Here is a 14,166-nt window from a genome sequence, read left to right on the forward strand (position 1 = left end):
CAACTTCAACATCAGTCCTTCCAAAGAATATTCAGGACTGATTTCCTTTAGGATGGATTGGTTGGATCTCCTTGCAGTCCAAGGGACTCTCAAGAGTCTTCTCCAACACCACAGTTCAAAAGCATCAAAAGATTACTGCTAATCAATTTTAGAAACCAGGCTTATGGTTGCCAAGGGGGAGGAGCTGGAGAAGGGAAGGACCAGGAGTTTGGGATTAGCAAATGCAAATTATTATTTATAGGGTGGTAACTAACAAGGTCCTACTGTATAGCACAGATGACTGTATTCAATATCCTATGATAAAATATAATGGAAAAGAGGATGAAAAAGTATATATATACATGTATAATTGAATCACTTTGCTGTACAGCAGAAATTAACACAGTCCTTGTTAATTAAAATAAATCAACTTTTTAAAAAATTACTCATAATCACAAAAAAGAGATGCATGGAGGGAAAAAAGCAGTTTGACTAAAATTATTCCTTTGATATGCATCTTAACTATCCAGGGCCAGTATCCTGGTTTTCTTTTGATTTCCTTTCATGGTGCACCACTAGTGAAGTTACAGTGGTTAATGGTTTGATGACAGCCAACAGTCTTTGTTTACTAAAATGGCAGGCAACATTTTCTCCCCCGCACCTTTTTTTTTTGTTCACATATTTTTACACTTACAAATTTATGATCCATTTGGAGTGAATTTTCATTTAAGTTGGGAGGTTTAGGTGGAGGTTTAGGTAGAGTTTTGAGAAACTCTACCTGCCATATCAGTAAATAAGGATGTCATAGTCATTGGCGATTGCAGCCCTCAATTGTGAGCTAGTGAGCCCTGAGAAAACTCGGTATGTGAAAACACAAGATACTGGCCCCAGATAGTTGAAGTGCATGTCAAAGTAATGATTTCAGTGAACCAGACTCTTGTATCGTCCCACACATAGAAAAAAGCTAAATGCCTTAACTAGGGACATATGGTCTTCTTAATTTACAAATCTTTTGATGTTTTTTGATGTTCAGACTACCTGCCCTTTGTTGCAAAACTTCTATATAACCTGAGACTCTCCGCACTTTCTTGGAGCAGTTCTCTTAGGGTTACTTGAGATGCTGCCTCCTGGACTTAGAGTCCTACAAATCCCCACCAAATAAAATGTAGCTCTCAACTTTAGGGTGTGGATTTTTTGTTTGGTTGTTTACAGTTATGGTGACCACAAAGAGACCAAAGCAGATTCCTCTTCTTTGCCTGAATTCTATAAGTATCTGGAACCTTGGTACCAGCAGAGACCTCTTGTGCCCATCTGTCTCCTCAGGGAGTCCAGATGAATTTGGGTGAGTCTTTCCTGGTTCTAGGATCTCCTGTCATTGTATGATAATACTAAATTTTATTTGATAGGGGAATAGGCTATCCTTGAAACTTAATTTCAAGAAGTACCTGGGTTATCCTCAGTTGACAGGTTCGGAAGATTTTGCTCAGTTTATGCATTGAGTAAAGACTAGAGAAGACTCTTGAGAGTCCCTAGGACAGCAAGGAGATCAAACCAGTCAATCCTAGGGGAAATCTCCCCTGAATATTCATTGGAAGGACTGATGCTAAAACTGAAACTCCAATACTTCGGCCACCTGATGAGAACAGCCGACTCGTCGGAAAAGACCCTGATGCTGGGAAAGACTGAAGGCAAAGGAGAAGAAGGTGGCAGAGGATGAGATGGCTAGATTCAATGGACATGAACTTGGGTGAACTCTGGGAGATGGTGAGAGACAGGGAGGACTGGAGTGCTGCGGTCCATTGGGTCACAAACAGTCAAGACACGACCTAACAACTTTGAACAACAACCCATTGAGTGGGTTATCCTCAATGTAAAAGACACTAGGAAAACTCAATTAGATACTGAGTGGTTATCCTCTGCTTAAGGACTGGAAAGATTCTGTTCAGTTAAATACTGAGTAAGGCGGGACTGAGTTACTATGGGAAAGACTGGCTTGTAATTTTTCCTTGAACTGGGTACCTTGATAGAGTTACTGGAAAAACAAACAAACAAACAAACAAACCTGAAACTTTATGAGAGCTTCTGAGCTCTGAAGAAGGGACTCTTTCCTCTTGGCCCACATGATTTTCTCAGGTGACTGAGAAACTTGCTGCAGTGGTAAATGCAAGGCCTCATTTCATGCAGCTGTACCTATAGGGAAAGCCACTTATTAATTAATTATATGCTCAGTTGGGGACACAAATAAGAGATGGTCATTCTGTGATAAAAAATTAATACACAAAAATCTGTTGCATTTCTATACATTAAAAATGAAAGTCCACAAAGAGAAATTTAAGAAGCAATTCAATTTACCATCACATCAAAAACTAAACTAAAATAAAATATCTAGGAATAAGCCAACTCAAGATGACAAAAGACCTGTACTCCAAAAACTATAAGCTGTTGATGAAAGAAATCAAAGAAGACATAAACTGATGCAAAGATAAACTGTATTTGTGGATTGGAAGAATCAATATTGTCAAAATGACTATACTATCTAAAGTGAAAGCGTTAGTCACTCGGTCATGTCTGGCTCTTTGCAACCCCATGGACTGTAGCTCACCAGGCTCCTCTGTCCATGGAATTCTCCAGGCAAGAATACTGGAGTGGGTGGCCCTTCTCTTCTCCAGGGGATCTTCCATATCCAGGGATTGAATCTGGGTCTCCTGTATTTCAGGCAGATACTACCCTGAATTTATGTTAGTAATTCAACGCAATCCCTATCAGATTACCAATGGTATTTTTCACAGAACTGGAACAAAGAAAAAAAATCTGAAAATTTGTATGGAGACAGGAAAGACCCCAAATAGCCAAAGCAATCTTGAAAAAGAAAAATGGAGCTGGAGAATCAGGCTCCCTGACTTCAGACTATACCACAAAGCTATACTACAGTCTTCAAAACAGTATGGCACTGACACAAAAATAGAAATACAGATCCATGGAATAGGATAGAAAACCCATAAATAAGCCCATGCACCTACGGTCAACTAATCTATGACAAAGGAGGCAAGACTGCACAATGTTGGAAAGACAATCTCTTCAACAAACGGTGCTGGGAAAACTGGAAGCCACACATAAAAAAATGAAATTAGATGATTCTTTAACTCCATACACAAAAACAAACTCAAAATGGATTAAAGATCTATATGTGAGACCAGAAACTATAAAACTCCTAGAGAAAAACAGGTAGAACACTCTCTATATAAATCACAGCAACATCTTTTTCAATCCATCTCCCAGAATAATGGAAATAAAAACAAAAATAAACAAATGGAATCTACTTAAATCCAAAAACTTTTGCACAGCAAAGGAAACAAAATGAAAGGACAACCCACAGATTGGGAGAAACTATCTGCAAATGATGTGACCGGTAAGAGATTAGTCTCCAAAACTTAAAAACAGCTTATGATGCTTAACAGCATCAAACCAAAAAACCCACTCGAAAAATGGGCAGAAGACCTGAACAGACTTTTCTCCAAAGAGGAAATACAGATGGCCAATAGATGTTCATTTTGAACAACAGATGTTCGAAAAAGTGTTAAACGTCACTAAGATGTTCAACCTCACTAGTTATTAGAGAAATGCAAGTCAAAACTACAATGAGCTATCACCTCACACCGGTCAGAATGGCTGTTACCAAAAAAAATCCACAAACAACAAATGCTGGAGAGGGTGTGGAGAGAAGGGAACCCTCCTACACTGTTGGTGGGGATGTAAATTGGTACAGCCACTATGGAGAACAGTATAGAGGTTCCTTAATAAACTAAAAATAGAGCTACCATGTGACCCTGTAATCCCATTCCTGGGCACATATCCAGAGAAAAAGATGACCTGAAAGGATACATGCACCCCAATGTTCATTACAACACAGCTTACAGTAGCCAAGACATGGAAGCAACCTAAACGTCCGTCGATAGAAAATGGATTTTGTGCATGAGGGCATGCTAAGTTATTTCAGTCGTGTCTGACTCTTTGTGACCCCATGGACTGTAGGCTCCTCTGTCCATGAGATTCTCCAGGTGAGAATACTGGAGTGGGTTGCCATTTCCTTCTCCAGGGAATCTTCCTGACCTAGGGATGGAACCTGTATCTCTTACATCTCCTGCACTGGAATGCAGGTTCTTTCAGGCCACCCAGGAAGCCCCAAGAACATGTGGTACGTATATGCAATGGAATATGACTCAGCCATTAAAAAGAATGAAATAATGCCATTTGCAGCAACACAGATGTACCTAGAGATTGTCATACTGAGTGAAATAAGTCAGACAGAGGAGAAATATTGTATAACATCAGTTATATTTGTAATCTAAAAAGAAAGATACAATTGAACTTACTTACAAACAGAAAGAGATGCACAGACTTAGAAAACAAATTTATGGATACCAGGGGGACAGGAAAGTTAGAGACTTCTGAAGGTCATGTACACACTATTGAAAACAGATAACCAACAAGGACTATTGTACAGCACATGGAACTCTACTCGATGTTATGTGCCAACCTGGATGGTAGGGGGACTTCGAGAGAATCGATACATTTATATGTATGGCTGAGTCCCTTTGCTGTTCACCTGAAACCATCACAACATTGTTAATCGGCTATACTCCAATACAAAATAAAAACTTTAAATTAAAAAAAAAAACAAAAAACCAACAGAACCGGCAATTCTGCAATCTGATCACCCATGGTAGTCTTATGTGCCACCGGGAGAACCCAAGACACATAGACGGGACTCACACAACTCTGGGGTCAAACCTAGGGGAGTCAAGCTCTCAAGCTTGGCTCAATATATTGAGAGCATTGGCTCAATACAAGATCATCACTAGCAATTTTAGTTTGACAAACCGACTTCAGAATGAGAAATAAAGGTTAAAAAAAAAAACAATAAATTGCCAAACTTCATCTAATACTCCAGTCAGGTTAATGTACATACAAAACTTACAAGCATTTACTTAATTGGAAATTAAAGAAAACCATGCCCTAAAAACCAGGAAACTCTTTTATCCTACATGAAGCTAAATTATAAAGCTGGCTTGATAAAAATATCTTCAGAATCCTGTTTTTAAATAAAGGCCTTCTACTGGGAAACTTTTAGTTGTCTATGTCTTTTGGATTTAAATGTTCTACCAGATCTTCCTAGGATGTTCTGTGTATGTGTGTGCTTGTATGTATGTGTTTCAGAAATCTGACCTCTTCCATGCTACTTAAAAATAATAAGTTTTGGCTGTGCTGGGTCTTTGTCGCTTTGCCTGGGTTTTCTGCAGTTCCACCAAGGGGAACTACTCTCTAGCTGTGGTGCCCTGGCTTCTCATCATGGTGGCTTCTCTTACTGTGGAACATTGGCCTCTAGCTGTGTGGATGGGCTTCAGTAGTTGCGGTGGGCGGGCCCCAGAGATGTGGGTCACAGGTCTTAGTTGCTCCTGGCATGGGGAAATCTTCCTGAACCAGGAATCGAACCTGTGTCCCCTGCATTGGCAGGCAGATTCTTATCCACTGTGCCACCAGGGAAGTCCCTCCTTGAGCGTTTAGTTTACTTCTCTACCTTCCCCTCAATCCTGCTTTTTAAAACAGTATTTACATAATACATTGCATACGAATTTGCTCATTAGTTTATCCCCATTCTCAATCCCATCGCCAGCTTCAAGAAAACTTATTGTCATACCCCAGACCCTGAAATAGCGCCTGGTACACAGACGGTACTTGGATAAGTAAATTTGCTTGGCAGGCTGGAAATAACGAGTGAATGTAAAAGGAGGGCTACGGTCTACTTCCAGGTCAGAAGCTCTTCAGACTTTGCGTGAGCGCCACCTCTCGGGAGCCAATTTGGTCGAGAAAAAGAAAGTTGAGGCACAGAATCTTAACCAAAGAAATAAAGCTTTTAAAATGGCGGAAGGTAGCTTGCCGGAAGAGCAGGGAAAAACAAGAGCAGCTGCTGTTCCCTAGAATGACGCCGGACTGTCAGGAGGAAGCGTAGGCGAGCGGTGTTCAGCAAAACTGACCCTCCTGCAACCGATCTAGGCAGAAGCGTTCCGCGCGGGTAGGTACCGGGAAACTGGAGGAGCCGGGGCGCGTTTCCGGTGCTGGCGGCCGCAGACGGTGTTGAAGCCCAGGAAGCAGGAGGGTTGGTAAGAAGAGGTCGGGCTCCTGAGAGGAAAGGGAAACGAGTGGAGTCTGGGAAGGAGGAGGTGAAGAGGTGGGACTTGTTCTGTCAGAGAGGTGGCCGGGGGATCGGATGGGGGGGAATCGCCTGACGACTGGTCCAAAACTGTCAGCTCTCGTCCCACGCCACGTGGACTTACCTTTGTCGGTGGCTGCCTTTCCGCGACTGTAGGGGTTGTGTCTTGTTTCTGGGCAGCAATAAATGACTCACTCTAGTACTCTTGCCTGGAAAATCCCATGGACGGGAGCCTGGCGGGTTAAATCCACAGGGTCGCAAAGAGTGGGACACGACTGAGCGAGTACCTACACATACAGACAGAATGAACGACAGCTGTGTCGCAGGTATACGCGGGGGACACTGATAGGGACTGTGTGTGGCTCTTTAGTCCCATTTTCTCCCGGGGAATCGGTGCTTATTTTAAGCTTCCATTAGGAGTTCTTCACCAGTTTGGGGGCTTTGTCTCTTTTTCTTGGAGGTGCAGGGTGATTATCATTTAAGAGATTTTCTTTGCTCTTACTGAGTGCTACGCCCTGTGGCTAGGTAGCAGGACAGACACAGAAGTAAACCATCCCTGTATAGATGCAGCGGGCCAGTGGAAAGACAGATAAACAGAAAATTCAAATATATTGTTACAGTGCTGTAATAAGAGGTAACTAAAGTACAGGAAGAGAGAGCCAGAAAGTGGTCCTGCTAGCCAGAGGGATTGTCTTTCAAGATAAGAGGACTCCTTTCTCGTCTTGTGGAGAAGGATCAGTTTCTGAGCCCAGTCTTCTCTGTAAAAGGAAAAGTCTAGAATCGGTTCTCTCTAGACTTCCTTCCAGCATGATGTCCCATGTCAGATATTACTCATGGTTTTAGTGCTCCCACAATCCACCATTTATTGGTTAGTGAGAATATGCTTTATGTCTCATGACATAGCATAAGTTGCATAGGGTTAGGTGATCTGGATTTTGGTGCTCTGAATCTGTTTCCTCGTTTGTAAAAGGAGATTGTAATGAAAGAATCTCTAATACCCCTTCCAGGTCTAAAACCACAACTGTGGCAGTAGGTCAAACCACATTTCAGACTGCCCTTTACATTATCACTGTGGTTTCCCTCATCTGGATAGTTAAGAAAGATAGTGTCTTTTTTAAAAATCTACTGCCTTAGTTCTGCCACAGTATTGGGTACACAATACTGTGTTTGAAAACTGGCTCCTGTACACAGAAGGAAAGGAAGACAAAAAAAAGGCCAAGCACTCAGATTGGTATATGGCAGGTGTAATGAGCAACAGAGTTTGAGGCCTATCTTGGGTGGTTGCAAGATGAGTAGATCTCTGTTCTTGTCCACCAGAATTTTAAAATTATATATAGAGGCCTTAACTAGGTACAGTCATGTGGTTCAGTTCAGATGGTCTGAACAACCCCTTACTCTCTCAAGGCTGCTGTCCTTGGAACAGCCCCTAATGTGAGGACAGTAGGGAGAGTGTAAATCCCAAGGACAGGGGCAGGGGTGAGGAGCTTGCAATTGCTGGGATCAGCCGGAGTGTCAACTGATGGTCAAAACCTCCTCCAATACTCCATCCCTTGTGACCAGCCCTTACAATCTCACCCCCTCTCCTTCTGCAGGGTCAGAAGTGTGCCCTGAGAAGTCAGCAAGTGGTTCTGCCACATGGAGGTGGCTTGTTTGGCAGCTATCTGACTGCAGTGGAGGCAGATGCCACAGCAACAATATAAAGGCACATGCAAGAGAAAAGACAGATTAAGATGATTCTCAAAATAAATAACAGTTGTCTCCATCAAGAGCCCCATAATTTGAACCATTGATTTACTAAGTCCCCTTATGAGGCAGTAATAATGTCCAAGGCTATTCTGTTTTAGAGGACAGCTTTTCTCATTGAAGATTATTTTAGTGTTCGGTTAAGACAGGCTTTGCACACTGTCATTTAAGACTTGCTGGATGAACTGAGTAAGGGCCTGTCTGTATGTTTTAATGTCCTCCAGGCCAATGGAGGGGACCAAGATGGTGGCTCTGTCCATGGGATTCTCCAGGCAAGAATACTGAAGTGGGTTGCCATTTCCTCCTCCAGGGATAGGGCCTAGGAGCACCCACATTTCTAGAGACAGTGGACTGGTGGTAGGGTGCTCATCTGCTACAAATGGACAGGTCATTTAGTCATTGTGAGGGTTTGAGCCATGGCAGAGGTGGGTAGATGGAACTGATTCTTAACAACCCCTCAAAGGAAGGGAAGTTCTTTCCATGATGTGCTCTTCCTTTGTGAGAAGCTCTGCCCAGAGGAGCATTGTGTACAGTGCTAGAAGCTGCTGTTCTGTGGGGTGTATTGGGTTTCTGCCCTCTTCCAGAGCCGGAACCAAAATCCTAGGGGAACTCTCCTTCTCTACCACAGTGCCCAACTCAGACCTTCCGGGGTAATAGGTGCGTCTAACTCAAATGGGAGCCCAGCTTGGGAAGTGCCCAGAGCTTTAATTTGCTTCACTAGTATTTTTTGCCATCTCAAAGGCAAAATAATCTGCTGCTCTAATAAGACTGCTGCTGTAATCCCCAGTCGCACGTATGCCTTGTCTTTACCAGGTGATACAAGGGATGGAGGCACTGTGCCTGGCGGGGAATAAAAGTCCTCCAAAACCTCCAAATTCCTACAAAGGCTTGCACCTGTTTCACATTCTTAGGGCTTGGATAAGCTTGTACCTTATCAGTGACAACTTCTGGGACAATTTATCTGACCAAAGGACTGCCAAAAACTTTACCTAGGTGTCTGGGCCTTGAATTTTCTGTGAATGTACTGCCCACCTTCTCCCTCATGGATGTTCCGACAAAGCCTGCAGAGTGTCCTACAGCAGGGGCAAGTCGTCACATGTTCACAGTATCATATCGCTGATGTAATGGACCTGTTTTTATCAGAGTGGGGAAAGGAAACAGGGACAGGTCTTGGGCTATCACCCAAGCATGTGGGGTTGTGCAGGTAGCCGCGGGGCAGTCCTTGAAATGTCCAGTACTGCCCCTCTCACGTGAAGGCAAATTGATCTTAGTTATCAGTAACTTATGCTTGTAAAAAGTTTTCCATAAATCTCCTTGAAGATGAAGCACATTTAAAAAAAACAATTTCTTTTTCGCTGTACCAGGTCTTCATTTCTGTGAGCAGGCTTTCTCTAGCTGCAGTGAGTGGAGGCTGTTCTAGTTGTAGTGCTGAGCTTTGTGTTGCAGTGCCTTCTGTAGGCTCTAGGGTATGCAGGCTGGTTGCGGCACTTGGGCTCAGTAGTTGTGACTCGTGGGATCTAAGCACAGGCTTAGTTGTGGTGTGCAGGCTCAGTTGCCTGTAGCATGTGGAATCCTGGACCAGGGATCGAACCTGTGTGCCCTACACTGGCAGGCGGATTCCTCACCACTGGACCTCAAGGGAAGTCCAAGATGAAACACTTTTGCAGGAACAGTTTTGCAAATCATCAGAGTAAATCAATGACTGTAAATGACAAAAAAAAACTTTTAAATGACTATAGCTAAAGATCTTATGAGAGTTCATTATAATTCAGTTGACAAGGAAATGTGATTTTTTTGGATACACATTTAAAAATTATAGTTGATGACATTATACCAAGACATAGCAGATTTTTAGAAATTTCATACAAATATACCCCAAAGAAAGTTTAACATCACTTCTTATTTGATAATGCTTCCCATATAATTTAATATATTAAATAGGCTAATTAGTTTAATATCTCTCTTTTATAAGGAAAGAAAATAGATCTTTTGAATTGTTCTAGAGGTTCTCTCGGAGAAGGCAGTGGCACCCCACTCCAGTACTCTTGCATGGAAAATCCCATGGACGGAGGGCCTGGTGGACTGTAGTCCATGGGGTCGCGAAGAGTCAGACACGACTGAGCGACTTCACTTTCCCTTTTCACTTTCCTGCATTGGAGAAGGAAATGGCAACCCACTCCAGTGTTCTTGCCTGGAGAATCCCAGGGACGGTGGAGCCTGGTGGGCTGCCGTCTATGGGGTCTCACAGAATCAGACACGACTGAAGTGACTTAGCAGCAGTAGTAGCAGTAGAGGTTCTCTGGAAAATCCCAGAGTTAGTTCTAGGTCAACAAAACTTTATTTACGAATAGATTTTTGGAGAGCTTATCAAAAATACCAAAAGGTTTTAAAACACGATTAAATAGGATCTTAGGTCACTGTGAATTAATAGTTTTCTATTTAACTTAAGTTACAAAGACTCCAAAGGCAAATACAGAAAGTTACATAATTGATAAAAAAAAAAACCCAAACTTAGCCCTTTTAATAGAGAAGACTCATAGAGAAATATACCCCCAAAACTCCTAAGAGAAAACTTTCATTCTTTCTCTCTTGAAATTGTAAACTTACCATGTGTTTGAAATGTAAATATCACAGGAGATAACTAAAACGTTGCCCACAGATTGAAGAAAGAGGGTGGGGAGGGGTGTGAAAACAGTCTGCTGTAGGACCGCCCTCACACAAAATCTAGTCCTCAGCTTTCATCAAAGGCAAATACAAAAAAATATTTTGTGAATCAAAGACCTGAGAAAGATAACATGAAGCACAAGAAATTTTGATAAAACACAGAATCTTTTTCTAGGCAGGTTACTCAAAAGGTAATAAAAGCCTCTCACAATCCCGTAAGGAACAGACCAGTAGTCCAGCAAACCTTTGTCCTTTGAGCACATGAAAGAAAGTTGTTTAGCTTTCATAAGTACACTATTGATATCAAAGCTTATTTTTCTTTAGGCCAACTAAATAGAGCTTTTCTACAAATTGACTTTGACAACTCTGGAGATAGAAAAATATCACCTATATTTATAACATACATCCATAGACATTTGAAATACAGATAGACACAAACAAAGAATCCATAGCTGTCTCTCCAAAACTTTAGCCATGAATCAGGTATCCACTTACATGGCTAAAGCCTTTTACTAATATTTGTAGAGAAGACTTTAAAAATTTGGGAATTTCCTGGTGGTGCAGTGATTAGGACTCCATGCTTCCACTGCAGGGGCCATGTGTTCAATCTCTGGTTGGAGAACTAAGATCACTCAAGCCTCGCAGCATGGCCAAAACAGTTTTTTTTGTACTTGCCTTTGATGGACGCTGAAGACTAGATTTTGTGGGAGGGCGGTCCTATAGCAAGCTGTTTTCACACCCCTCCCCACCCTTTTTCTTCAATCTATGGGCAATGTTTTAATTATCTCCTGTGATATTTACATTTCAAACACATGGTAAGATTTACAATTTCAAGAGACAGAGAAAGAATGGAAGTTTTCTCTTAGAAGTTTTGGGGTGTATTTCTCTATTACCATAAGTCTAGAGTAATTACTGATGAAAATTTTTCTTTGTATTAGGGGCTGGACAGCGTCGAGGGCTTCATCTGTTTCATTGTCAATCACCACGACGTCCTCCCCTTAGTGCTTCTCACTTTCCCAAGGATTCTGTCTCTCAGTGTCCTAATCAGGCTTTGTCACAGCACTTGGACATTAATCTGCAGCAGCTTGTGCTCTCCTAGCTTTGCTACATAAAAGCTCAGGTCTCCAACTTATACCTTGTCTCTCAGCTGGCAGAGCAGTGGATACCTGCATGTTCTTCTCTAACTTCAGCTCTTCCAGCTAACTCAGGCTTCAGCCTCTAGTGCGTCTGTGGCCAGTGGCTTGCCCACTGTGGTGGCCGCTCATTTCTCATCTTTGTTGCCTGTGTAGTTTCTCTAACAAACATGTTAAAGTAGCCAGAGTTTTCGGGGCATCCCTGTTCCCCTGTAGTGGTCCACAGGCATCAGACATACAGGCCACCTTCCCCACATAGAGGTAGATGTTCAGCTTGGAGTTCGTCTAGGGATGCTTCTTTCTCAAGGCTCATTTCTTCAGTCTCTTGGCTGGCTCACCAGTTGTTAGTTCACAAATTGGCCCTGTACATAGAGGGCAAGGAGAGACCAAAGAGGCAGACCACTCTAGGTTGGAAGGTGGCAGTTTTAATAAGACAGGGAACATACACATGAGGCTTATCTTGGCTGACTGCATTGTACCCACCCACCAGAATCTTAAAGGTTATATAGAGGCCTTAACTGGGTTCAGTCACATGTTCTGTGTAGATAGTTTCAATAACACCTTACCTCTCTCAAAGCTGCATCCTTGAATGGCTCCTGCTATGGGAACAGTGTACAGAGTGTATATTCCAAGGACCGGGGAGGGAGTGAGGAGCCTCTGATCGCCTGGGTCCAGATTGAGGGTGAACTGGCAGTCACATCCTCTTGATATGACTTAACAGAAGCTTATTAAATAAAATAGCACATAACCCCGGCTTTTTGACCCTTCCCCACTCTGGGATATTAATTCATAGATGGGGGACTGAGGTGGAATTAGAGAGTCCTAGAATTGATGTCACAGATTTAAAGCAGCTTTATGGGATAATCTGCTTGAGAAGGATAATGATGTAGGCAGGATATTCAGTGTTGGTTGCTTCATCCCTCCACCTGCCTATCCCCAGGACCATGGCCAACAGCGAGCGCACCTTCATTGCCATCAAGCCCGATGGAGTCCAGCGAGGCCTCATGGGAGAAATAATCAAGCGTTTTGAGCAAAAGGGATTCCGTCTTGTTGCCATGAAATTCATGCGGGTAAGTGGACTTCATTCTTGCTGTTTCTATTACTTCATAGAAATAGGGGAACACCGTCGGTCAGCCTCTGTCTCCCTTCACATCATTTTAGACTTCTCCATTTAGGGTGAATAAATGTCCTGAAACGGTGGCCTCTCCACTGAGTCCTGGAACCACGCGAGTTATTCAGGACTTTCAGAAGTAGCCTCCCTTTTCTCTTGGCAGTGCAGAGTTCCACATATTACTGTAGCACAGTGATTTCTGACTCAAAGCCCTGGGCCTGTTTGAGCTACTGATCTTGAGCTTCCTGAGCAGATCATTTTAGAGACTCCCCAACCCTCACCTTTGCCCCCACCCCCCACCATTTGAGGCAAATTGTTTTTCAGCAAGGAAATCTTTTTATCATTGTTTACCACCTGCCTAGCGTCTAGCATGTATTAGGTGCTATCCGGGCATATAGGGGAAAGTTGTGGCTGTGCCCTTGGGGGGGCCCACCTGAAACAACAGAGAGCAGACACCCTTGCAAGATACCTGCAAAGCAATATTTCAAAAACTCCAATGAACTGATTGGCCAAGAACCCTTCTTCAAACAGACCTGGGAAATAAGAACTTAAATTCTCAAAGCAAATACATTAGGGAATCATCTTTTTTTTCCCTATTAAGAGTCAACTTTAGTGAATGAATCAGAGAAAAAGAGTCAACTTCGGACTTTTCCAGTGCATTTCATTTTTTAGCTGTGCTGCATGGCCTGTGGGATCTTAGTTCCGTGACCAGGGAACGAACCTCAGCCCTGGCAGTAAAAGCATTGAATTCTAGCCACTGGGCTGCCAGGGAATTCCCCGTCTGGTGCATTTTAAATTTAGTTTGATTTGCACTATAGTTCCTATGTGATGTTTTAGAAAGAGTGTGTTAATATAAAAGGGAGCAGACTGATGTTAATGCTGAGGGGATAGCATGATAGAATGGTTAGAACCAGGTATTGGACTAGCAGTGCTTTCCAGAGAGTTTGTATATTGAATTAGGTTTTGAAGGTAAAGTGAAATCAAAGTAGTATTGATCAGATATTTACCATGTGTTGGGCACTTGTGTTTTCTCACAAGCTCTCATGACAGCCCAGAGAAGTATTTATTTCTATTCCCGTGGTTGTTAACGATAAGAAAGCTAACTGAGGCTTGGAGAGTTTAAGTAATGTGTGATTACCCAGCCGGTGATGTAGCTAGGATTTTAACTCAGGGCTCTCTGACCCGTAAGCGCATGCATTTTGTCCTTTACACTGTTTCCTATCAAGGGCTTGGACTTGGTGAAGAATGGGAAGGGGGAAAACTGCCATGAGCCTACAGGGTTATTTAAATCTGATGTGAAGGAAAACTTGAGTTCCCTCCCACCT

General features: G+C 42.6%; 1 protein-coding gene across 4 annotated transcripts in view; it reads left to right on the forward strand.

Annotated features, from left to right (window-relative positions):
• The first annotated feature begins 5,789 nt into the window (after positions 1-5,789).
• The window catches only part of LOC104990641 (nucleoside diphosphate kinase A 2), an 11,482-nt gene continuing 3,105 nt past the window's right edge, over positions 5,790-14,166 (forward strand). The window contains exons 1-2 of one of the 4 annotated variants that reach the window (XM_010842849.1): positions 5,790-6,140; positions 12,671-12,800. In XM_010842849.1, coding sequence (XP_010841151.1) covers positions 12,675-12,800 — 126 coding nt within the window. In that variant the 5' untranslated portion in view covers positions 5,790-6,140; positions 12,671-12,674. Of the gene's footprint in view, positions 6,209-12,670; positions 12,801-14,166 lie in introns of all 4 variants that reach the window. The other 3 variants (XM_010842851.1, XM_010842850.1, XM_010842848.1) reach the window with 3 other exon arrangements.

This window comes from Bison bison, unplaced genomic scaffold (genome assembly GCF_000754665.1).
Source record: "Bison bison bison isolate TAMUID 2011002044 unplaced genomic scaffold, Bison_UMD1.0 scf7180017864180, whole genome shotgun sequence".
Taxonomy (NCBI): domain Eukaryota; kingdom Metazoa; phylum Chordata; class Mammalia; order Artiodactyla; family Bovidae; genus Bison; species Bison bison.